This window comes from Macaca fascicularis, chromosome 9 (genome assembly GCF_037993035.2).
Source record: "Macaca fascicularis isolate 582-1 chromosome 9, T2T-MFA8v1.1".
Classification (NCBI taxonomy): Eukaryota; Metazoa; Chordata; class Mammalia; order Primates; family Cercopithecidae; genus Macaca; species Macaca fascicularis.
The window spans coordinates 104,719,115-104,746,525 of record NC_088383.1 but is presented as its reverse complement, the minus strand read 5'-3'; the positions used below and the strand labels follow the sequence as shown (position 1 = coordinate 104,746,525).

At 40.5% G+C, this 27,411-nt stretch overlaps 1 protein-coding gene across 9 annotated transcripts in view; it reads right to left on the bottom strand.

Annotated features, from left to right (window-relative positions):
• ENTPD1 (ectonucleoside triphosphate diphosphohydrolase 1) overlaps positions 1-27,411 on the bottom strand; it is a 206,512-nt gene that overhangs the window by 71,178 nt on the left and 107,923 nt on the right. For all 9 annotated transcript variants that reach the window (XM_074002284.1, XM_045362158.2, XM_045362157.2 and 6 more), the window contains one exon: positions 1,706-1,833. In XM_074002284.1, the coding sequence (XP_073858385.1) occupies positions 1,706-1,833 (128 nt within the window). The remainder of the gene's footprint in view (positions 1-1,705; positions 1,834-27,411) is intronic.

The following is a 27,411-nucleotide window of genomic DNA, read 5'->3' as shown; positions in this document are numbered from 1 at the left end:
GACAGCACATCTGGTTTAAAGCCATCACCAGAATACAAGTTTCTGAAATATTTTGCCCCCAATATATGCCAGGAATCTTACTAAAATTATGTAACCTCAACAAATGACTAGTTTGCATATATAAAACTATCTTTATATAAAATAAATCAGTGATATTATTAAAAAGATTCACTTCAGATGCCAATGACTGCTCTTCAATACTCCTCTCTTTTATTTAAAGAACGCCAAAGACCTTGTTCCATTTTGCCAGGCCCACATAACAATGCAGAAGTACAACAGACTTGAAGGAGACCACTGTGAATGAGGGAAGGTCATCCATGACCACACATATTCTTGGGAACATAACTCAAGTTTGTCATGGATTTTGCCTGCTAGGCGTCTCCCTCTCCAATGATGCAATACTGAACATGTAAAAAGGTCAAATTAAGAAGGCAATCATGTATTTCTGGAACTGGTAAACAAATAATGGAACCAAGATGTCATGAGACTTCAACTGTGAGTGAAGTTTTGCCAAGGAAACAACATCACTCAATATTAAAAGGCAAGCGACCCTTAACAATGAGATAGTATCAGCTTTCTGTCTTGACAAAGGGACTGCTGTACACAGCACCACTGGGTTGAACTTGACAAAAAGATGCCAGTGTGACACCCACGCCTCTGCTATACAGTGATTTGGGTGGATGGCAAAAGTTTCAGAGGCCTGGCATATGCAACCATCCTTCCAGGCTCCCAGTTCAACATCTTCAAATACAAGAGAATATACTTCTACATGTGTATTCCCAGGCCTCCATGGTCAAGTTAACTTTTGGATATATTACTGCCCACATATACATACATGCTTATTAGTATATTGGTGTCATCTGGGCCCTTATATATTTGTTTACTGTAATTTCAGTGAAAGTGTAAAATGGTATATCTATAATATAAATTTTTATTTACCACATGCTTTTTAATTAACAGATTAAAAAATTTAATGACCATATTACAAAGTACTTGTGAGATATTCATGTCTGAAATTTTACTTTGATGAACTGGAAAGAAAACAGAAATACATTAAAGTTAATGAGCCTAATGATCTTTAATGATAGTAACTAGTTGTTCAAATGTAGAAATATCACAAGAAATCTGCCTATCCATGAATTCATTTCAAATGACTATACTTGATACACATATGTTTTCTGATTTGCTTTTATTGATTTTGTTGATTCTTTACTATACTGGAGATAAGATACATGTCTTCTCCACAATCTCTGACTTCCATAGTACTTTATACAGAGCTGTATAATAAACGTATTGTTTTGGTGATAGTGATAATAATGAAGTAAAAAGAACAGAGTGCAGTATTGTGATTCACCCATGATGAAGAAGTGGAAATATACTAGAATATAGAATCTTGGCATAGTATTACACAGATCTGGATGAGCTGAATAAAGCATTAATCTCTGCCAGAGTATCAATTTAATGAGTTTGCTAAACAATCATAAAGGCAGTTATCTTCCCACCACTAATTGATTCAAGGCATTTACTCTTCCAGAATGAGCATCTATTTCCATTTTACTTGCCTAATCCAGTGGAAATTGACTTGTTCCTGGGCTGTTAGAACCTCAACTCCTCCCCTATGCTCTACATACCTTAACCCTCTTCCCCCTGTCCCACCCAGATCCCCTCTTACATACACACAAACACACACACATATTTGACTTACCTTAATGTTTTCTGGCAATGCTTTGTTCTGAGTCAGTCCCACAGCAAGCAAAGCTATCACAGCTATGATAGAGGAGAAGCCAAGGATGGCTAGGATATTCTTGGAGCAAAATGTCTTCACGTTAGACTCTAAAACCAAAAGCAGAAAAAAAAATACCAACAAGAAATCAAAAACACTGATTTTCCTCCCCTTTCTGTCTAGTCTTGTAATGGCTACCTGGAGATATCAGAGACAGATTAAAAGCCAATCTTTTTTATCAATGAGGCACTTACAAAGTAATTGGGAAATAATTCAAGAACAAAAGGATTTGTTTGTACTTTGACAAAGGCCAAGACTGAGTTAGTGGCTGTGGCAAGGACAAAACTAGGTCAGTGATCAGATATGGAATGAGGAGTGAGAAGAGCCCCAAATTGGCTGTTTAACAGGTCATACAGATCTATCAAGGTACAAGTAACAAATAACAAAAAACAAGGATAGCCCTCCTCATTTTTGAAATCTACCACAAAATGTTTAAGATGTTAAAAAGTATTAAGAATGCATCATCAAACAACAAATCCTACTATTCCATGACATTTCCTGGCTTGACATACATACTCCTTGCATTTAGACCTTGCATATAGTAAGCAATTAGTAATGGCATAGAGGCTGAGGAGTCTTGAACATTTTGGATCAGAATTCATATTATCTTATTTATTTTGTCTTTAGTCTCATTCTGTCATGGGACATTAAAAAGGCTCCAATAGTAGAGTTATATAAAGGCAAAAGTGGTTGGGCGTCATGGCTCACGCCTGTAGTCCTATCACTTTGGGAGGCCAAGGCAGGTGGATCTCAAGGCCAGCAGCTCGAGACCAGCCAGGTCAATATGGTGAAACCTCATCTCTATCAAAAATACAAAAATTAGCCAGGCGTGGTGGTGGGCGCCTGTAATCCCAGCTACTCAGGGGGCTGAGGCAGGAGAATCACTTGAACCCAGGAGGTGGAGGTTGCGGTGAGCCGAGATCGCGCCACTGCACTCCAGCCTGGGTGACAGAACAAGACTCTGTCTGAAAAAAATTAAAAACCGAAAACGGGTGCCGTGGCTCACACCCGTAATTCCACCACTCTGGAAGGCCGAGGCAGGTGGATCATGAGGTCAAGAGATCAAGACTATCCTGGCCAACATGGTGAAATCCCGTCTCTACTAAAAATCCAAAAATTAGATGGGTGTGGTGGCGTGTACCTGCAGTCCCAGCTACTCAGGAGGCTGAGGCAGGAGAATCACTCGAACCCAGGAGGCAGAGGTTGTTGTGAGCCAAGATCACACCACTGTGCTCCAGTGTGGCGACAGAATGAAACTCCCTCTCCAAAAAAAGGGCAAAAGCTACTTTGGTCAGATGTAAACAGATTGTATAGAGGAAGCAAACAGGAAATGAAATGGTTGCACCATTCCCTCCATTTTGACAACTCAACCTCCTCCTCTCTCAACGCCCCAAACTATCCCCAAATGTTTTCCTTATGCTTTGGGAAGAAAGGACAAGATAACATAATTAAAAAGCATACAGAAATGAGATGGGTTCTCTAGAATAGTTTATACTTCTCTAAGGACAGAGGGTAGGATCAAAAAGCTAAAAGAGGAGCCCAGGTCTCCTCTTTCTCTTTCCCCCTTTGTCAGTAGAAGCTGGCTAGGCACTGAAATGGGAGCTCCCCCTGAAGCTCTTGAGCAGAAGCTTGAACTTAATTCAACTCTAAGCCTGGATTAAGGTATGGGTCTCCAATCCACCTCAATCCCCAGAATCTTGAGGCAGTCTTTACCCACCAGACCAAGCAATGCAAAATTTAGGAGAAAAAGTTTTAGCAACATCATTATCTATTGCTTCCAAACAAGGAAGAGCAGATGAAATATACAGCACTTTCCCACTTCTCCCTTCCCAAAAGAACCTCCATTTTGTTCTGATGCTTGCCTTTCCCCCAAGCTCAGGGATGGACTTGTCTGTGTAATTTCATTCCCTCACCAGTGATTGGTTTAACAATGGGTATGCCACCTAATTATGGCCCATGTGACCCTGGAGGAAGTCTTCTGGGGCAAGTCTAGGGAAAAAAGAAAACATTCTCTCTTCATCCTTAAACATTGTCCTGCCTGGAAGGGATGACATCCAATGTTTCTACCATAATAAAATTTTGAATGTTTTACTCCCTCAACCTATTCAACAAGGTCTATCTATTAACTTCTTTTGTTTTTGTAAATATGACAACCTTGCTATCTCATTTTCCTTCCATGGCCATTTCAGTCACTATTCTTAGCATCCAAGTTACTACAATAAAAAAAGAAAAACTGATAAGGCCTCTGCTCTTTGGAATTTACATTCTAGTTAGGGAAAAAGATAAACCAGAAAAGAAGCACATAAATAGGTCATATCAGGTCATGATACGTGCTAAGAAGAAATTCAAACCAAGGAACGTGATAGAGTGACTTGCAGTAGAATTGGGAATGAAGGAAAAGGTATCAGACTGAGGGTCAAAAAAGCCTCTCTCAGAAGATGACATTTGAGCTCAGACCTAGAAGGTGACATTTGAGGAGAAAACACCAGCTTGGAGAGGAAGGAAGAACATAAGAGGGAGAAGGAACAGAAACTGCAAGAGCCCAGAGGTGGGAACCAACTTGATGTGACTATAATTATTTCTTCCTTTTCCTAATGAGAATATTTACTAACTTCTTGTCACTGAGGAGTTGGATATACACTTTTCCACATTTTCCCAGCTTTTGCAATGATATCCAGGTTACCAGAATATATGGAAGCCTTTCATCCTAAAAAGACTTTTAGGTCAGAGAGAAAATTTAGGAATTTTCCATAAGTGATTTTTCAAATGTTTTTATTACCAAAAAACCCACAATGGTTAAGTTTGTTTTTCATGTAACTGACTACATTATCCAGAGAGCAGTAATTAAAATGCTGTCTTCCATGGACTATATGAAAGCCAGTTTTCAAAAGCCCTGATCACATCCAGGAAGCAGGAGAGTCATCTCAGAAGTGGTGCCAGAGAAGAGGTGCTAGAGGTGTGGTGCAGGTTGACATATCTTGGATGTGCTCATAAAAATAGAATTACTTACATAACTGCGCCTTCTTCTTGGACCCCCAGAGTGCTTTCAGACCCCATGACTGCCACAGTCAAGCTCTGTTATGGAAAATTCACATTGATTGTCTTCCCCCTGAAAAGCCCTTAATTTGCCTTGTGGCTAACAGAAATGTGGTTTCTGTCATACAATGTGAAATGGTATTTTGAAACAGAATTTCAACAAACGATTTTACCAAAAATATCCAATGGCAAAGTGTTATCATTGTTTTCCCTTTGAATTGGCTTACTGTACTGGAGAATTTAAGACTGCCACTTCCTTTGCATTTTTTTCTTTTCATGTGATGAGACAAGGGAGAGGAATTTTCTGCTTAAAGTGAGACAGCAAGGTAATATTAACTTCAACTCGTCACCTGACAGAGAGACAAAACTGAAGGAAACCCAAGCTTTGAAAAAACACAGGCTGATTTCAAGCCAACTAGCTGTGTCAGAGGAAAAATGCCTTCAAGATTTTTATACGAATCAAAGGAAGCAAAGGTTCTTTTGATTCTTATAGAAACAGCCATCATGATGTCCAGTTACAATCATACTAAGGTGAAAATCAGAATTATTTAATTTCAGCAGGGTGCAGTGGCTCACACCTGTAATCCCAGCTCTTTGGGAGGCAAAGGTGGGTGGATCGCTTGAGTCCAGGAGTTTGAGACTGGGGGGTAACATGGTGAAAATCTGTCTCTACAAAAAAAAAATACAAAAATTAGCCAGGCGTGGTGGCAAGTGCCTGTAGGCCTGTAGTCCCAGCTATTTGGGAGGCTGAGGTGGGAGGATCACTTGAGCCTAGGACACTGAAGTTGTAGTGAGCCAAGATCACACCACTGCACTCTAGCCTGGGCAACAGAGTGAGACCCTGTCTCCAAAACAAACGAATTATTTAATTTTGTCCATAGTCAAAATTCTGTTGTACAGAGAAATCCCAGCATTGCTACTCTGTGATAACAAAAATATAACATTTTAAAATGTTACTCCATTAATAAATAGATTTAGGGTGTTGACAGATGTGGTGGATTTCAGGCAAAAACAAGTTTTGCTTTGCAGATCCAATGTGACTGACTAGATTCAAATTGTTTCCAATTTGTTATGGGTCACATCTGGACTAAACTTTTCTTGTCATATAGAGAACAAAACAGCAAATGTAGACAAGCATTGGTGAGCAAACATCCAAGGAATGTTGTGGTCCTTCCTGTGTTTACATAGCCTAATGATGGAACAATCACTGTAGCTCAGAAGACTGGTCCTAATCTGGCCTTGTCATTCCTCCAACTCCCAGAGTCAAAGTCTGTACACCACCCCTGCTACCTTCCTCCTTCTCCTTCAGGGAGCTCTTCTTGAGGATACATATGTAGGTTGTTCTCACACTCAGGGGCTTGAAGATCTTTTCTCAGTTATTTCATCCCAAGCCCCTTAGACCCACCTTCTTCTACAATGATATCCACATCCCCTGATTCCAGTCACCCTTACCTCATATCTGATCTTCTACAATGGCCCTTTCTGGTGACTCCCACACTTCCTAATTCTCTTCCCTATCAGAATCCCTCCTTCATGTGGCTATAGAAATCTTCCACAATTGACATTCCTAAGACTCTACCTTATCAAGAACCTATGGCCTGCTGTGTGCCAGATGAAAGCCACACTGGTCTACCTAGACTTCCAAGCCCTTCAGAAATTTCAGCCCTTCTCATTTTACCATTCCAACCAACAGATCTGTTTGGGTCCAAGATGAGAATTCCTGACATTATGACTACTAGAATGTAAGCTCCCTAGGGCAGGGACTTTTTTCTGACTTGTTCATTGGTATATCCCATGTTGGATGGATGGATGGATGGATGGATGGATGGATGGATGGATGGATGAATGAATTTTGGATTCTCTGAATTTTTTTCAGTATGGGACTTCCTTCATTTGTAATTCCATTCCCCTCATTCTCCAAGTCTTTTTGTCTCCTTCAAAATCAAGCTCAGTTGGAAGCTATGTTCCCCCCACACTCTACAAAGCTCAGTTATGTCAGTAGTCCTCTCTTCATGTGCTACCTCTAGATATAGTTTGAACCATTTCAGTTTGGGAGTTCTATAGTTGTTGGAGAGGGGACTATGCCTCATTCATTTCTTCAATTGGTCACTCAATAATTACTTATTGAATACATTGTTACTATGAACTAGATAGGCCCTAGGCTCTGAGCTACAGCAATAACCCAAAATGAGAAATGTCCCTGTCCTCATGGTGCTTATATTCTAGTCTGGAGAAAAATACAATAAGCAAGATAAACAAGTAAAATTTACAGTGTATTACATAATTTTAAGTGCTGAGGAGGAAGAAAAATCAAGGAAAGTAAAAAGGAAGGATGTGGTGATTAGGACTGGCCTGAGAAGGTGATTTCTATTGCAGGGAGAAAGCCTGCATACCTCTGAGGCAAGAGCTTTACAGAAACTGGAACTGTACATGGAAAGGCCCTGAGGGGAGAGTAGTAGGAACTGGTCAGAGGAACAATGGGGTGCCCTACTCATAAGTCCTTGAGGGTACTAGTGAGGGCTTTGCCTTATTCTGAGTGATGCGACTTACTTCTAATGTCATTTGTATAACCCATGCTCAGCAACTTAGGGGTGAAGAAGGAAGCATTGGGGACTGTTGAAGCCAATGGAGAGTGAGGGTGTGGCCTTTTAGGGTGGCACATCCCTGCCTCTTGTGGTAATGATGTGCTGAGGCTACATGAGGTCAGGCCACACAGCCAAGTGTGGACAGAGCCTGGCTCCATCAGAGCAGAGCTTGTGCCAAAACCAGGTCTGGGCAGACACATCCAGGAGGAGTAAACATAATCACATGAGACAGCCTTCTCAATACCTTCTAGACTTCTTCATAGCTCAGCACTGGAGAGTCTTTTCTGAGGGACCATCATCAGGAACAGTCACTGAGCCAACAATCATCAGGATCCATCAGCAGAGAGTCCAACTCCACAGACTTCTGGGTGATGGTTCAAGTTAGAGCAGAGTTCAGACAAGCTTACCTTTGCTTAGTCTCTGTAAGCCTCCATTTCCTCATGTGCAGAATGGGAGTCACAACAGTATCTGCTTCATAGGGTTGGTATGTAAGCTTCAATGAGCTAACAACACATAATAGCCTACACTAAAGGTTTCTTACTGTATTCCAGATTCTCCTCTTAGCACTTTAAATGCAGCCATTAATTTAGCCTTCACTACAGTCCTATAAGGTGCATGTAATACTATCATCTTCTCTATAAAATCTGTATCAGTTTTTTAGGACTGCCACAACAAGTTACCATGAACTTGCTGGCTTCAAACAGAAATTTATTCTTTCATAATTCTGGAGGCCTGAAGTCCAAAAGTTAAGGTAAAGTTAAGGTAAAGTTAAAGGGGCATGCTCCCTTTGAAGGTTCTGGAAGGGATGTCTTTCTTGTCTTTTTCAGCTTCTTAGCATTCCTCTGCTTGTGGCTGCATCACTCCAATCTCCACCTTTGTCTTCACATGGCCTTTTCCCCTGTTGTTCTGTGTGTCAAGTTTCCTTCTTCTTTCTCTTATAAGGACACCAGTCATCAGATTTAGGGCCCACCCTAAATTCAAGATGATTTCATCTCAAGATCCTTAGCTTAATTACATCTCCGAACACCCTACTATATTTCAAATAAAGTCACACTCACAGTCACTATTATAATTATCGTTAGTTTACAGATGAGGAAACTGAGTCACAGAGAGATTAAGTAACTTCCCAAAGTTACACTGATGTAAATGTTGCGCTGTTACAGATAGTTAGACAGACATGGCAGGAAATGGCTCTTCTCCCCTACCCACTAGAAATATCAGGTGATGGTTTGACAATTATCACATTGCCTCTCCAAAAATGGTAATTTGGTAGCTGGAGCCAGGGACAGAAAATCTCCTGCTGATCCACAGTTGTAACATTAAAGTGTTCATTGAATTCAGGCACCAGGGAGAAGCAACTTCCTGGGCATGCACATTAGGAGACAAATGGAGGAAGATGACTTGCCGGGAGCACTCCACCGGAAAAGGAAATACAGCCTCAGATGAGCATGCACACAACTTCCTAAACACACTGTATGCTCAATTCACAAAGGTAAGGAGGGCACTGTGTGTGCAGGCAGCCCACCCTGAGGGAAGAATCACAGGGAAAGGGCTCAAGATGGCAGCCTATAAAGTCCTAGGATCACAGTTGAACACGGTGTTTGTTCTCCAAGTTGCCCACTTGGATCTCTTCTAAGGGTTCTTTCCTTTCTTTCCTGCTCTAAAGCCTTTTCAATAAACTTCCAGTCCTGCTCTGAAACTTGACTCAGTCTTTTTCTACTTTATGCCCCTCAAATTCTTTCTTCTGAGGAGGCAAGAATTGAGGTCACTGTAGACCTGTATGGATACGCTCGCCCAGATAGCTGCCACCAGTAACGGGGCCAGGAATTAAACACGGGCATTCTGGCTTCAAGGTCCAGGCTTTCAACCACCACCCTACCCTACAATACATGACTGAGGCTCATACAGTGCCTGGGCTGTGCTACCAGTACTGCTATGTGGTAGCCAATCTCATTATCCAGAAATAAAAAGTGACCAACATTGAGGATTTGACTGGAAGGGTTGTCTGGACTGTTCTCACTGAGCACACCAGTGTCCTACCTTTTGAAATCATGAATCTGATCCCTGACAGTCAGAAGCTTACAGTTAAGTGACAAAAGGCTAAGACTGTGATTCTCAGGAAACTTAAGGAACTTGCCCAAGTCATACACCTTACACATGGCAGAACAGGGATTTGATCCAAGTGTCTCAATTCCACTTCAATGCCTTAAATCATTATCCTGCATTAGAGATGTATAGAAATTTTTCAGTTTTATTCTTTCTCAGCTGACTCAATGCAAAAGCACTAGTCCAAAATTCTATCTAAAAGGAAAGGTCTTATTCTACCCCCACCCCATATTTCTCCAATTAACCAATCCAGAGTCACATTCAAGGATAAAGCAGTTTAATTTAGTGGGCTTTTTCCTGCCTATATTTTACTTAAAGAAGTCGGCACAAACATCAAGAGAAACACAACTGCTAAAGACAAACTTTGATCCTAAAGACCTCAATGATAACCAGTTAGTTAAAGGGAAAGGTAAAAGAGAAGGAGGAAAAATAAGATGGACATTGGTTTGGGAGACACAGGCAAGAAAATAGAGCCAGGAAATAAGAAGGAAGGGAAGGCGTGGGGGCGAGAATGAAAAGAAAGGTAGAAAGACAAGGTAATGGAGTAAATAATCCATGTCCTGTTCCACTGATCTCTTGAACCACAGACATCAGAGGAAGTTACTGGCTCTTTTTAATGCTATTTTATTTCCACTCTTTGAACTTTTAATTAGCTGATTATTCTCAGTTCGCAGCTTCTTAGTTAGAAAACAATTGCATGTATTTTAACAATGTAGCCTGGCTGATACTGAGTGGACCCCTTGAGACTCAGTTTTGGGTGGGGAGAGCCTATTTGGTGATATCTAAATAGTGTAGATGTGGGTGGGGATGCAGAACAAGCTCTTCCTGCAAATCAGATATAGCCAACCTGAGGCTCCCCACCCACAGTTCTTGGGCAACATGCTCTTCTCAGATTAGCAGCACATAACTCACATAACTGACTTTGCACTTGGTTGTACCTGACTCTAAAAATGTTAATGATCGCAAAAATCAAATGCTGACAGAGGCTCTATGTGTGGGAAATGAGGAAGCAAAGGAGTCCTCTTCCCTGATTCTTCTCACTTCCTCCCACCAAACCATCTATTCTCTCTTCCCCCCACCCCTTCTAGCCTCCCCTGAATTCTTTTGCCCATAGATTGCATTGAGCATAATAGGCCTTTGTGGTCAGTGTGGAATCCCATGTTTAAGTGTAGGGTTGGCAGGGAGGAAGGCTGTTTCCGGCAAAGTGATGTCACTGACACTGCAGACAGGAATTCCCTGTGTCCCAGCCAAAAGGCGTAACAATCTGGTGTATTGATGGCCTCAGCAATAAGCACATTGCTTCCACTAAACGAGTCTTCTTCCACATCTGAAATTGAAAAATCGTGCCCTGGGGACTCTATGCTTTCTCAAAGCAGCTGCATTTGTCAACAAGCCTTGGTTACTTGCAGATGGTGAGAAAAAGCAAGAAAATCTGTATTGGCCATGCATCTCTAGTGTTGGGAAGCAGGGTGAACTGACTCAACCAGGGTGCCTAGCCTTATAGTCTTCTCTCATATACCTTGCCTTTATAAACTCTCTCATTTCTACCTCCTTATTTTTGCACCAATGAGGTACAAAATCTAGAGGTTACATACAAATATTACTTAGAAAAGTGTGCTATAAGCTATACAAAATAGAATTCTAAGCCCCCCAACTGACTGACCAGACCATCTTTTGGCCAAGGGGACCCCAGAGAAACCTTGAAAACTGCATTCTCGGCCAAGATGGAATGGAGGGTGAGAGGGGCTCAGACCCTCTCCCTTGCTAACTAGGATTAGGCTTTCCTTCTCAAGGGCCTAACAGAAACCAGCCCTTTCAAAAGGCTCCACCACTGATATCAATTGACTGACTCCCTGGTGCTGCCCCACCTTTTCTGCCTGATAAGAGATCACTAACCATGGGGTGGTCCTGGCCGGTCTATGAAGAATAGGTAGCTAGTATTTTCACATCCTCTGCTTCACCTTTTGATGTCAGAGGGCCAAAAACTCCTTCTAAGATCACCACTATTTTCTGAATATGGAGAAGCAGAAGGCTCAATTACACATGCAGATGGTTCTCCCTTCATAAATATTCATGACTCCTTCTATAGCTTATTGAATATGTATATTTGGCCACCAGCTCTGTGTAAATTCTTGTTCCCTTTGCCCCTCCCTCCAAATATGTTTCTGGCTTCTGACTGGAGGCTATACTTCCCAACCTGTCAGAATGGCCATCATGCAGGCTGTAACCTTTTATAAGAAATAAAGTCTCCTCTTCTCTTCAAAATTTGTAAATTGTATTTCTGTAAGTTAACAAATCAAAGTAAAAAATGACAAACAGAAAAAAATGTTTGCAACAATTATGAAATAGTTGGATTCACTAACATATAAGCATCATTTAAAAATCATTAAGAAAATGATCAGCTCACCTAACAGAAAAATGGGCAAAGAAGATGAATAGGCAAAGCAAAGAAAAAGAAATATATGTGTTATCAACATATTAAATGTATTCTAACTACCCTTAATTAAAGAAATGTAAATGAAAAAAATTATTTTCAGAATAGCAACGTTTTTAAAGTTTGATAAATACATAATATTCACTACACACTTATTAGAATGGCCAAATTTTTAAAAATATTGACAATATGAAATGTTGGTAAGAATGCAGAGCAACTGAAACACTTGTGCCTTGCTGCTAGGGATGGAAAATAATAAAGCCACTTTGAAAAAGTGTTTGGCAGTTTCTTATAAAGTTAAATGTAAACTCACCATAAAATTGAGCAATCCCACACTGAGGTATTTACCTGAGAAAAGCAAAGACCTATGTCCACACAAAGATACGTACCTAAATATTTCTAACTGCTTTATTCATAATTGCCAAAACCTCAAAACAATCCAAATGCTATCAACTGGCAAATGTGTACAAATTGGGAACAATCATACAATGAAATTCTACTCAGCAATAGAGAAAAAGAATAAACTACTGGTAAATGTAACAACATGCATGAATCTCAAAAGCATTATGCTAAGTAAAAGAAACCAGACTCAAATAGGCTATTTACTTCATGCTTTCTTTGATATGATATTCTGGAAAAGGCAAAACTAAGAACAGAAATTAGATCAGTAGGCAAAGGCTCAGGATGGGGACAGAGGATTGACTACAAAGGGCCACAAAGGAGCTTTTGGAAATAATATAAATATTCTAGATTTTGATTGTGGTGGTGGTTAAATAACTTTACATATTTGTCAAAATTCATAGAACTTTACACCTTAAAAAAGTGAATTTTACTGTAAATTCAGTAAAGAAATGACATGTTGACAAAGATTTGGGAAAACAGATACTTCTTGTATGTTGGTAGGAGTAAAAATTTGTAGAACCTCTTTGACGGGGAGGCAATTGAGTAACATCTATCAAAGGGTAAAGCACATATATCCTTTGACTGAAGAATTCTACTTCTAGAAATGTAACCTGCTACTTATGAATATGTGAAAAAATGGTGCATAGATCGCGACATTCAGTGCAGTATTGTTTGTAATGGCAAAAGACTAAAAATGACTAAAGGTCTATCAACTGGTGTCTGGATATATAAATTCTACTACATTCATACTACATAATTCTATGCGGACATGAAAAAGACTGAGCTAGATCTACGAATGTTGATGCAAACTGTCTTCAAAACATTTCATTATGTGAAAAGCAAGATGTGGGGCCAGGCATGGTGGGTCATAACCCCAGTGCTTTGGGAGGCCAAGGCAGAAGAATCACTTAAGCCTAGGAGTTCGAGACTAACTTGGGCAACATAGGGAGAGACCCTATCTCTACAAAAAATTTAAAAGTTATCCAGGTGTGGTGGCGTGTGCTTGTGGTCCCAGCTACTCAGGAGGCTAAGGCAGGAGGGGATTGCTTGAGCTCGAGAGTTCTAAAGGCTTTGAGTCAAAGAGGAAAAAATGTACAGAGGGTTTCCAGTTAAGAGTAAAGTGGCAAAGATACTAGGAGCTGGGAAGGTGAACATTGGGTACTTAGGAAGTTGTGCACTGGTGGTTTAATGTTGACTTTGCCCACTCTAGCACCCTGCTAACCACTCGCCAACTTGATTAACTCAAGCAGCTACCTTTGGGTTCCCATTTATTCTTTCTTGCCAGATCAATGTAATTTCTGTACTCTTTGGGCAGAATTGTAAAGCCTCACTTGGTAGACTTTGGGTGGACTCAAAGTTTTATTTTGAGGGAAATTTGACATCTGCCCCTCTGTCCCTCTGGGGTTATGTATCAGTGTAAGTGAGAAATGCCATCTGGATAAGATGTGGTCATGCAATTAAATGTCTACGGTAACACTGTCACAGATCATCTGACACCTAACCAGCTGGCTTTCTCTTTAACCATCAACACAGAGTATCTGCACTTTAGATACATGAAAACTCAATCTTATAAATTGATTAGTATCTAGTTCCTGTCAAAATGTGATAGATACTACTGATATTTCAGAATGGCAATATAAGGGTCCCCTGTGTTTTTTTCCAAGCATATTTTCTGTACCCATTTAGTGAGGAGGAAGGTAGGAGGAGTTAGAGAAAGGTTCCTTTACCTTGGAAACAGGAATTTCCTCTGAGAGCAAAACTAGTAAGATGAATATATTATAGATGAGAGTAGCTTTTAGCCAAATCACCCACACTTTAAAAGTTCTTTCAGTCTTGTGGCTTCAGTGTCTCCTCAAATCCAGCATATGACTCAGAAAGTAGTGTCCTACTCAATTTTGTACCCCGAGTGAAGAAGTAATATGTGAATATGGCGGGGATGGGGTCATCTACATAGAATAAAAAAGGCAAGTAAAATAATCTGTCAATGTATCTCTAGCATGCTCTGGGGAAAGAAGGTGCCTTGGCCTGTGGACTCAAGTACACCATTTCCTTGAAAGTTTTTTTCCCCTACAGTGATGAAGAATGCCTCCTCTAAGATAATCATACTAACTCCCCCACTTCTGATTTCATGTCTACCAAGCTATCTTACCATGTCAATTTTTCTACAAGGTAAAAAATGAAGACCTGGTATCATTCTTGCTGAAATTATTCCCAGAATAGAGGAGGAGGGGCTTCACCATAACTCATTCTATGAGGCCTACGAGCATCATCCTGATACCAAAACCTGGCAGAGATGCAACAAAAAAAGAAAACTTCATGCCAATATCCTTGATGAACATGGATGCAAATATCCTCAACAAAATACTGGCAAACCAAATCCAGGAGCACATCAAAAAGTTCATCCACCACAATCAAGTAGCCTTTATCCCTGTGATATAAGGTTGGTTCACCATATGCAAATCGATAAATGTGATTCCTCATGTAAACAGAATTAAAGACAAAAATCACATGATTATCTCAATAGACGCAGAAAAGGATTTCTATAAAATTCAACACTCCTTCATGTTAAAAACTCCCTGTAAATTAGGTATTGAGGGAACATCCCTCAAAATAATAAGAGCCATCTATGACAAACCCACAGCCAACATCATAGTAAATGGCAAAACCTGGAAGCATTCCCCTTGAAAACTGGCACAAGGCAAGGATGTCCTCTCTCACCACTCCTATTTAACATAGTATTGGATGTCCTGGCTAGGGCAATCAGGCAACAGAAGGAAATAAAGGGCATCCAAATAGGAAGATAAGAAGTCAAACTATCCCTGTTTGCAGACAACATGATCCTATATCTAGAAAACCCCATGGCCTCAGCCCCAAAGCTCCTTAAGCTGATTAACAACTTCAGCAAAGTCTCAGGATCCAAAATCAATGCACAAAACTCCCTAACATTCCATACACCAACAACAGTCAAGCTGAGAGCCAAAGCAGGAAGAGCTCTCCAAGGAGAACTACAAAACACTACTCAAACAAGTCAGAGGACAGATCCATTCCAAGATGACTGAAAATGAACAGCTCTGGTCTGCAGCTCCCAGAGTGATTCACCAAGAAGATGGGTGATTTCTGCATTTCCAATTGAGGTACCTGGTTCATCTCACTGGGACTGGTTGGACAATGGGTGCAGCCCACAGAGGGTGAGCTGAAGCAGGGCAGGGTGTCGCCTCCATCTGGGAAGTGCAAGGAGTTGGAGGATTTCCCTTTCCTAACCAAGGGAAGCTGTGACAGATTGTACCTGGAAAATGGGATACTCCCACCCAAATACTGTGCTTTTCCCAAGGTCTTAGCAACCAGCAGACAAGCAGATTCTCTCCTGTGCCTGGCTTGGAAGGTCCCATACCCACGGACCCTGTTCATTGCTAGTGCAGCAGTCTGAGATCAAACTGCGAAGTGGCAGCCTGGCTGGGAGAGGGGCATCCACTATTGCTGAGGCTTGAGTAGGTAAACGAAGTGGCCTGGAAGTTGGAACTGGGTGGAGCCCACCGCAGCTCTGCAAGGCCTACTGCCTCTAGACTCCACCTCTGTGGGCAGGGCTTAGCTGAACTAAAGGCAGCAGACAACTTCTGCAGACTTAAACGTCCCTGCCTGACAGCTCTGAAGACAGCAGTGGTTCTCCCAGCATGGTGTTTGAGCTCTGAAAACAGAGATTGCCCCCTCAGGTGGGTCCCTGACCCCTGTGTAGCCTGACTGGGAGACACCTCCTAGTAGGGGCCGACTGACACCTCATATAGGTGGGTCCCCCTTTGGGATAAAGCTTCCAGAGGAAGGATCAGGCAGCAATATTTGCTGTTCTGCAATATTTGCTGTTCTGCAGGCTCCGCTGGTGATACCCAGGCAAACAGGGTCTGGAGTGGACCTCCCACAAACTCCAACAGACCTGCAGCTGAGGGGCCTGACTGTTAAAAGGAAAACTAACAAACAGAAAGGAATAGCATCAACATCAACAAAAAGGACATCTACACCAAAACCCCATCAGTAGGTCACCAACATCAAAGACCAAAGGTAGATAAAACCACAGAGATGGGGAGAAACCAGAGCAGAAAAGCTGAAAATTCTAAAAACCAGAGCACCTCTTCTCCAAAGGATCGCAGCTCCTTGCCAGCAATGGAACAAAGCCGGACGGAGAATGACTTTGACGAGTTGACAGAAGTAGGCTTCAGAAGGAAGGTAATAACAAACTTCTCCGAACTAAAGGAACATGTTTGAACCCATCACAAGGAAGCTAAAAATCTTGAAAAAAAGGTTAGATAAATGGCTAACTAGAATAAACAGTGTAGAAAAGACCTTAAATGACCTGATGGAGCTGAAAACCATGGCACGAGAACTATGTGACCTATGCATAAGCTTCATTAGCTGATTCGATCAAGTGGAAGAAAGGGTATCAGTGATTGAAGATCAAATTAATGAAATAAAGCAAGAAGAGAAGTTAGAAAAAAGAGTAAAAAGAAATGAACAAAGCCTCCAAGAAATATGGGACTATATGAAAAGACCAAATCTACATTTGATTGGTGTACCTGAAAGTGACAGGAAGAATGGAACCAAGTTGGAAAACACTCTACAGGATATTATCCAGGAGAACTTCCCCAACCTAGCAAGGCAGGCCAACATTCAAATTCAGGAAATACAGAGAACGTCACAAAGATACTCCTCAAGAAGAGCAACCCCAAGACACATAATCATCAGATTCACCAAGATTGAAATTAAGGAAAAAATGTTAAGGGCAGCCAGAGAGAAATGTCGGGTTACCCACAAAGGGAAGCCCATCAGACTCACAGCGGATTTCTTGGCAGAAACTCTACAACCCAGAAGAGAGTAGGGGCCAGTATTCAACATTCTTAAAGAAAAGAATTTTCAACTGAGACTTTCATATCCAGTCAAACTAAGCTTCATAAGTGAAGGAGAAATAAAACCCCTTACAGACAAGCAAACATTGAGAGAGTTGGTCACCAACAGGCCTGCGTTACAAGAGCTCCTGAAGGAAGCACTAAACATGGAAAGGAACAACCTGTACCAGCCACTGCAAAAACATGCCAAATCGTAAAGACCATCAATGTGAGGAAGAAACTGCATCAACTAATGGGCAAAATAACCAGCTAACATCATAATGACAGGATCAAATTCACACATAACAATATTAACCTTAAATGTAAATGGGCTAAATGCCCCAGTTAAAAGACATAGACTGCAAATGGGATAAAGAGTCAAGACCCATAAGTGTGCTATATTCAGGAGACCCATCTCATGTGCAAAGAATGCACATAGGCTCAACATAAATGGATGGAAGTAGATCTACCAAGCAAATGGAAAGCAAAAAAAAAAAAAAAAAAAAAAAAAAAAAAAAGAGGGGTTGCAATTCTAGTCTCTGATAAAACAGACTTTAAACCAACAAAGATCAAAAGAAACAAAAAAGGCTATTACATAATGGTAAAGGGATCAATTCAGCAAGAAGAGCTAATTATCCTAAATATATATTATATATGCACCCAATATAGGAGCACCCAGATTCATAAAGCAAGTCCTTAGAGACCTACAAAGAGACTTAGACTCCCACACAATAATGATGGGAGACTTTAACACCCCACTGTTAATATTAGACAGATCAGTGAGACAGAAGGTTAACAAGGATATACAGGACTTGAACTCAGCTCTGCACCAAGCAGACCTAATAGACACCTACAGAACTCTCCACCCCAGATCAACAGAATATACCAATGACAAAAATCACATGATTATCTTAATAGATGCAGAAAGGCCTTCTACAAAATTCAACAATGCTTCATGCTAAAAACTCTCAATAAACTAGGTATTGAGGGAATGTATCTCAAAATAATATGAGCTATTTATGACAAACCCACAGCCAATATCATACTGAATGGGCAAAACCTGGAAGCATTCCCTTTGAAAACTGGCACAAGACAGGGATGCCCTCTCTCTCACCACTCCTATTCAACACAATGTTGGAAGTTCTGGCCAGGGCAATCAGGCAAGAGAAAGAAGTAAAAGGTATTCAATTAGGAAAAGACAAAGTCAAATTGTCCCTGTTTGCACATGACATGATTGTATATTTAGATAACCCCATCGTCTCAGCCCAAAATCTCCTTAAGCTGATGAGCAACTTCAGCCAAGTCTCAGGAAACAAAATTAATGTGCAAAAATCACAAGCATTCTTATACACCAATAACAGACAAACAGAGAGCCAAATCATGAGTGAAGTCCCATTCACAATTGATACAAAGAGAATAAAATACATAGGAATCCAACTTACAAGGGATGTAAAGGACCCCCTTCAAGGAGAACTACAATCCACTGCTCAACAAAATAAAAGAAGACACAAATAAATGGAAGAACATTCCATGCTCATGGATAGGAAGAATCATTATCATGAAAATGGCCATACTGCCCAAGGTAATTTATAGATTCAATGCCATCCCCATCAAGCTACCAATGACTTTCTTCACAGAATTCGAAAAAAACTACTTTAAAGTTCCTATGGAACCAAAAAAGAGCCCACATTGTCAAGACAATCCTAAGCAAAAAGAACAAAGCTGGAGGCATCACATTACCTGATTTCAAACTATACTACAAGGGTACAGTAACCAAAACAGCATGGTACTGGTACCAAAACAGAGAGACAGACCAATGGAACAGAACAGAGGCCTCAGAAATAACACTACACATCTACAACCATCTGATCTTTGACAAACCTGATAAAAACAAGAACTGGGGATAGGATTCCCTATTTAATAAATGGTGCTGGGAAAACTAGCCATATGTAGAAAGCTGAAACTGGATCCCTTCCTTACACCTTATACAAAAATTAATTCAAGATGGATTAAAGAATTAAATGTTAGACCTAAAACCATAAAAACCCTGGAAGAAAACCTAGGCAATGCCATTCAGGACATAGGTATGGGCAAGGACTTCAAGACTAAAACACCAAAAGCAATGGCAACAAAAGCCAAAATGGACAAAAGGGATCTAATTAAACTAAAGAGCTTTTACATGGCAAAAGAAGCTACCATTAGAGTAAACAGGCAACCTACAGAGTGGGAGAAAATTTTTGTGATCCACCCATCTGACAAACAGCTAATACGCAGAATCTACAAAGAACGTAAACAAATTTACAAGACAAAAAACAACCCCATCAAAAAGTGGGCAAAGGGTATGAACAGACACTTCTCAAAAGAAGATATCTATGCAGCCAACAGACACATGAAAAAATGTTCATCATCACTGGCCATCAGAGAATGCAAATCAAAACCACAATGAGATACCATCTCACACCAGTTAGAATGGCAATTATTAAAAAGTCAGGAAAGAACAGATGCTGACGAGGCTGTGAAGAAACAGGAAGGCTTTTACACTGTTGGTGGGAGTGTAAACTAGTTCAACCATTGTGGAAGACAGTGTGGCAATTCCTCAAGGATATAGAACTAGAAATTCCATTTGACCCAGCAATCCCACTACTGGGTATCTACCCAAAGGATTATAAATCATGCTACTATAAAGAAACATGCATATGTATGTTCACTGCGGCACTATTCACAATAGCAAAGACTTGGAACCAACTCAAATGCCCATCAATGATGGATTAAGAAAACGTGGCACATATACACCATGGAATACTATGCAGCCATAAAAAAGGATGAGTTCTTGTCCTTTGCAGGGACATGGATGAAGCTGGAAACCATCACTCTCAGTCAACTATCACAAGGACAGAAAACCAAACATCACATGTTCTCACTCATAGGTAGGAATTGAACAATGAGATCATGTGGACACAGGGCGGGGAACATCACACACCAGGGCCTGTCAGTGGGTGGGGGACTTGGGGAGGGATAGCATTAGGAGAAATACCTAATGTAAATGATGAGTTGATGGGTGCAGCAAACCAACATGGCACATGATACCTATGTATCAAACCTACACGTTGTGCACATGTACCCTAGAACTTAAAGTATAATTTTAAAAAAAGAAGGTGGGAAATAAATCATTCAAAACAAAAAATAAATAAATTCATGGCTATGCTAATTACCCTAAAAAAAAAGAAACATTTTTACAACCTGTTCTCTCTCTCTCTCTGAGGTCTGCTATCTGAGAGCTTCCTTTGCACAATAAAACTTGGTCTCCACAATCTTTAATCTTTAACCTGAACATTCCTTTTTATAGATCTCAGGTCTTTTAACAAACTCAACCAATTGTCAACCAGAAAATGTTTAAATTTACCTATAGCCTGGTAGCCCTCGCTTTTAGTTCTCCTACCTTTCTGAACCAAACCAATGTATTTCTTAAATGTATTTGATTGATGCCTCATGCCTCTCTAAAATATATAAAACCAAGCTGTACCCCGATCACCTTGGGCACATGTTCTCAGGACCTCCTGAGGGCTGACAGGCCATGGTCACTCATGTTTGAATCAGAATAAATCTAAAAAGTCAGAGATGACACAAACAAATGGAAAAATATTCCATGCTCATTGATAGGAAGAATCCATATCATAAAAACAGCCATACTGCCCAAAGCAATTTATAGATTCAATGCTATTCTTATTAAACTACATTGAGATTCTTCACAGAACTAGAACAAACTATTTTAAAATTCATATGGAACCAAGAAAAAGCCCAAATAACCAAGGCAATACTAAGCAAAAAGAACAAAGCTAGAGGCATCACGCTATTTGACCTCAAACTATACTACAGGGCTACAGTAACCAAAACAGCATGGTACTGGTACAAAATCAGACACAGAGACCAATGGAACAGAATAGAGAACCCAGAGGCAGAGGTTGCAGCGAGTGGAGATCACGCCATTGCACTCCAGCCTGGGCAACAAAAGCAAATCTCTGTCTCAAAAATAAATAAATAAAAATAAAAAATAAATTTAAAAAAAGAATAGAGGACCCAGAAATAAGGCCACACATCTACAGCCACCTGATATTGGATACACCTGACAAAAACAAACAATGGAGAAAGGATTCCCTATTCAATAAATGGTGCTGGGATAACTGGCTAGACATATGCATAAGACTGAAACTGGACTCCTTCCTTATATCATATATAAAAGTTAACTCAGGATGGATTAAAGACCTAAATGTAAAACCCAAAACTATAAAAACCCTGGAAGATAACCTAGACAATACCATTCCAGACATAGGAATGGGCAAAGATTTCATGAGGAAGACACCAAAAACAATAGCAACAAAAGCAAAAATTGATAAATGGGATCTAATGGAACTAAAAAGCTTTTGCACAGCTGTTGTGGGAAGTCAGGGACCCTGAACAGAGGGACCGGCTGGAGCCGAGGCAGAAGAACATAAATTGTGAAGGTTTGATGGACTTTTATCAGTTCCCAAAATTAATACTTTTATAATTTCTTACAACTGTCTATACTGCAAGCTCTGAACATAAATTGTGAAGATTTCATGGACATTTATCACTTCCCCAATCAATACTCTTATAATTTCTTATGCCTGTCTTTACTTTAATCTCTTAATCCCGTCATCTTCATAAACTGAGGATGTATGTCATCTCAGGACCCTGTGATGATTGCATTAACTGTACAAATTGTTTATAAAACATGTGTGTTTAAACAATATGAAATCAGTGCACCCTGAAAAAGAACAGAAAACAGCGATTTTCAGGGAATGAGGAAAGATAACCATAAATTCTGACTGCCTGCAGGGTCGGGCAGAATAGAGCCATATTTTTCTTCTTGCAGAAAGCCTATAGATGGATGTGTGAGTAGGAGAAACATCGCTGAATTCTTTTCCCAGCAACGAGTAACCCTGGGGAAGGAATGCATTCCTGGGGATAGGTCTGTAGACAGCCACTCTGGGAGTGTCTGTCTTATGCAGTTGAGATAAGGACTGAAATAAGCCCTGGTCTTCTGCAGTACCCTCAGGCTTACTAGGATTGGGAAATTCCAGCCTGATAAATTCTAGTCAAACCAGTTGTCTGCTCTTGAACCCTGTTTCCCGTTAAGATGTTTATCAAGACAATGGGTGCACAACGGGACATAGGCCCTCATCAGTAATTCTAATTTTGCCTTGCCTTGTGACCTTTATTGCCCTCTGACGCATGTGATCTTTGTGACTTACTCCCTGTTCATACACCCCCTCCCCTTTCAAAATCCCTATGGAAAACTTGCTGGTTTTGCAGCTCGGGGTCACCATCAAGGTCCTACCAATATGTGATGACACCCCCAGAGGCCCAGCTGTAAAATTTCTCTCTTTGTATTCTTTCTCTTTATTTCTCAGACCAGCTGACACTTAGGGAAAATAGAAAGAACCTATGTTGAAATATTGGGAGCGAGTTCCCCCGATACACAGCAAAATAAACTATCAACAGACTAAGCAGACAACCTACAGAATGGGAGAAAATTTTTGCAACTTATGCATCCAACAAAGATCTAATATCTGGCATCCATAATAAATTTAAACAAATTTACAAGAAAAAAAACAAACAACCCCATTAAAAAGTGGGCAAAGGACATGAACAGACACTCTTCAGAATAAAACATGCATGTGGCCAACAATCATATTAAAAAAGCTCAACATTACTGATCATTAGAGAAATGCAAATCAAAACCACAATAAGACACCATCTCACACCAGTCAGAATGGCTATCATTAAAAAGTAAAAAAATAACACATGCTGGCAAGATTGTGGAGAAAAAAGAATGCTTATACGTTAGTGTAGTGTAAATTAGTTTAACCATTTTGGAAGACAGTGCAGTGATTCCTTAAAGACCTAGAAAGAGAAATAACATTTGACCCAGAAATCCCGTTACTGGATATATACCCAAAGGAATATAAGTCATTCTATTATAAAGACACATGCACACATGTGTTCACTGCAGCACTATTCACAATAGCAGAGACATGGAATCAACCTAAATGCCCATCAATCGTAGACCAAATAAAGAAAACATGGTACATATACACCATGGAATACTACACAGCTATAAAAAAGAATGAGATCATGTCCTTTGCAGGAACAGGGATGGAGCTGGAGGCCATTATCCTTCACAAAGTAATGCAGGAACAGAAAACCAAATGCCACATATTCTCACTTATAAGTGAGAGCCAAATGATGAGAATACATGGAAATATAAAGTGGCATAACACACCCAGGAGGGTGGAAGGTGGGAGGAGAGAGAGGATAAGGAAAAATAACTAATGGAAACTAGGCTTAATACCCAGCTGATGAAATAATCTGTACAATAAACTCCCATGACACAAGTTTACATATATAACAGACCTGCACATGTACCCCTGAACTTAAAAGTTAAAACAATGAGCTGATCATTGGTAATCCCTAAATGGGTATTATGCCTTAGACACCCATCTCTTATATGTTTGGTTTCACGTGATTCTCATTCTTTTCATTCCATCAGGCGAAATAGATTGTCTGTATAAAACCTGGGCTACCTATAGAACACAGAAGCAATGTGAAGACCACTGAAACCACATATTCAGCAAAATATGTGTGCTTCTTGCTCATACACAGGTGGTCTGTTTTCTTATTTGCTCAGATTCACAGAAGTAGGAGTGGTGCAGCCACAGAAGGAAGGTCAATGCAGACAACAGTAACTCCACATACCTTTTCTCCTTCAGAGTTACAATAATGTTCTGAGTGGAGGAAAATGTGTCTCCACCTTAACAAAAGCTTGGGATACCAAACTGAGGGAAGAATATATTATGGTACTTGGAAATTACTTGTAAAATATTTGAAATTCTTCATAGAAATTCCTAAAAACCCAAAGACTCTTGGGAACACATGAGTTAAAAAGGAAAATTTTACCCCACCTTCTGGGAAGGTCTTGTTGCCTAGAACTGACCTCTGGGAATGGCTTGTCCCATCTTTAGGGAAAGGATAGCTAGTAAAGACAATATTTGGATAACCAAGACAATATTAGGCCCACGCTCCACCCATTCTCTCAGGATTGGGTGGGGTGAAGCCACATCCTCTCTTCTCAGAGCTTTTTATAGTGTTTATTCCACTTCTCTCCCCTTCAGTTCTCTCCCCCCGGCATTCCCAGAGAGCTGATCCATGCCACACCAGTTCTTATTACTTGACTTGCTCTAACTTGGTTTTTCTTTTTAATTCTCCTGGCAATAAGTGCCTTTCTAAATTCCCCCTCCCTACAACCCACTTGCTCAACCCACTGCATCTGGTTCCTGCCCCCATTCCACTAAAGCTGTTCACACAAATATCACCAACAACCTCATAGTGCCAAATCCAGTGGACACATCTCAGTATCTACATTTCATGTGCAATTTGACATTTGACATCTCAGTACATAAGCACTCTCCTTTCCTGGCTCCCATGACACCAGGTTCTTCCAGTAACCATCCTACTTCCCCTACTTTGCCAGCTTCTCTTTTACACCATACCCTTTAAATATGAATGATCCACAGTGTTCCATCTTGGGATGTTGGTTCATCTCATTTTATATACATATGCCAACTGAATGGTGATGACTCCCTATTCACTATGGGGATGGCAAGTCCTTAATCTCTATGAGGTCAACTCCCCAACCTCTATAGGAATGACATCCTACTTTCTATGGGGATAATGCTTGATACAGTCTGGATGTTTTCCTCCTCCAAATATCATGTTAAAATGTGACCTTCAATGTTGAAGGTGGGCCTAGTGGCAAGTTTTTGCGTCACAGGGGTGGATCCCTCATGAATGGCATGGTGTCCTCTCCATAGTAATGAGCGAGTTCTTATTCTGTTAGTTCACACAAGAGCTGGTTGTTTAAAACAGCCTGGCACCTCCTCCTTTCTCTCTTGCTCCCTCTCTCACCATGTGATATGCCCATTGCCTTCTGCCATGATTGTAAGCTTCCTGAGGCCCTCACCAGAAGCAGATGTTGGCACTACGCTGCTTGTGTGCAAGCACCATGTTACAGGCTGTACCTGCAGGACCATGAGCCAAATAAACCTCTTTTCTTTATAAATTACCCAGTCTCAGGCATTCCTTTACAGAATGCAAACAGACTAACACAATGCCCTAATCTCTATGAGGATAACTTCCTAACCTCTAGGACGACAAGTCCCCAGTCTTTATGGCCATGATTCCCTGATCTGTATTTCCAGCCTAGACCTTTCTCTTGAGCTCAAGATTTATAATGCTAGTCATCTACTGGACATATCTGCTTGGATGTTTTACAGCCAAACTCACCATGTCTAAAATTTAACTTTTTACCCACTCTAAATTAATCTTTTTACATAATCGGCTCCGTAAAGATCACCACTTTCCCTTTAAGTCCCTCTATATTCCCTCTTCTCCCTCCAATCTCCAAGTGTTGTTGATTCCACCCACTAAATACCTCTCAAATCTATTTGTTTATCTCCTTACTTTGTTTTTGGGTTTTTTTCAGATAGAGTCTTGCTCTGTCACCCAGGCTGGAGTGCAGTGGCATAATTATAGCTCACTACAGCCTTGAACTCCTGGACTCAAGTGATTCTCTTATCTCAGCCTCCTGAGTAGCTAGGGACTATGGGTGTGCACCATCGCACCTGGCTAATTTTTTTGTAGAGACAGGGTCTCAATATGCTGCCCAGGCTGGTCTCAAACTCCTGGCCTCAAGTGACCCTCCTTCCATAGCCTCCCAAGTAATTGGGATTACCAGTTTAAGCCACCATGCCCAGCCCATTTCTCTCTGTATTTCTTCCCTGGACTCCTACAATAACTTCTGTAGAGGCCTCCCCACCTCTAGGTGCTTCCCCTTCCAACCCATCATCTACTTAAAAGCTAACATAGTCATCCTAAAAATGCAGACCTCAGTATGTGGCCCTAACCAGTATGAAGTTCTTCAATTATGCCTCTATGTCCCTCAAAAGCCAAACTCTTCAGCAACAATTTTAAGACCATGCTAACCATCTAACCACACAACCCATGTATAGTTTAAGGTGTTGGTCTCTAAATGGGGTCTTTTTTTCCTATCCTCCTGCCTTATGGTAAAATGTTCCTGTTTCTTTCTTGTACCTGAAATAGTATTCTTTCCTCTCTTATTTATCTAACTAACTCACCTTATGAGGAAATTGAGGCTTAAATAGTTAGTTTATGTGTTATCACTTCCAGGAAGTCTTTCTGAGAAAGGCTTTCCCCTTCTCTAATGATGGATGAAATACCCTCCTTGGCAATCCTCTCATAGCACCCTTCTCACAATGCTATAATAGCCTTTAACTTGTGTCAGCCTCCACTATGAGACAGAGCCCCTTAAGAACAAGGTGTGCCTCTCCAGAGTCCAGCAAAGGGTCTGGCCTATAGCAGTGTTACATATGTCAGTTGAATGGCTGAAATGGATTTAGACTTTTAGTGCACAATGTTTTCCATCAAAAAAGTGGAGGTATATATTTGACTACTTCAAATGTGTTTTAACTTCTCAATTCCATGATTCTCACTATTTTTAGTAAGCCTTCCAGGCAACCTCAACTTCAGTTTGTGTGTTTTCTAGGAAGCAAGGGGACAGATGTTTGGGCAGTAAACCCAAAATCTGGATCTCAGAGCTTAATCATAAACTCCATGGGATATTTTTTCACTGACTTTCCAAGAATAGTAGACTCAAATGCCATGTTTATAATGGAAGAAAATATACACTCAGCTGGTCACTGGTCGTTCCTTAGCAAACATGGTTAATTCTCCATTGTATCCGAGAATCAGTCATTCTGATTAAGGAAATGCAGTATGACTAGGTACCAATGCATCTCCTGCGAAATGGGATCTCAACCTTGCCTCTTACTAGCTGCATGACCTAGGCAAGTTATTTAACCTGTCTAAATTTTCATGTTCTAGATAAAATTTTAAAGATGTAACTTATTTAGGTAAGTTGATGTGAAGATATAGTGAGCTCTGTATGAAAAAATGATTAGAGTGACCTCACCGGACTCCATGGTCTTAGTCACTGTCCATAGGTAGGAAATACTCCATATTTGGTTCAAACATATGTATTATTGAACTTTCAGCTGCCTCCTTCACCTTTTAGCTTGGATATCTCACAGGCAC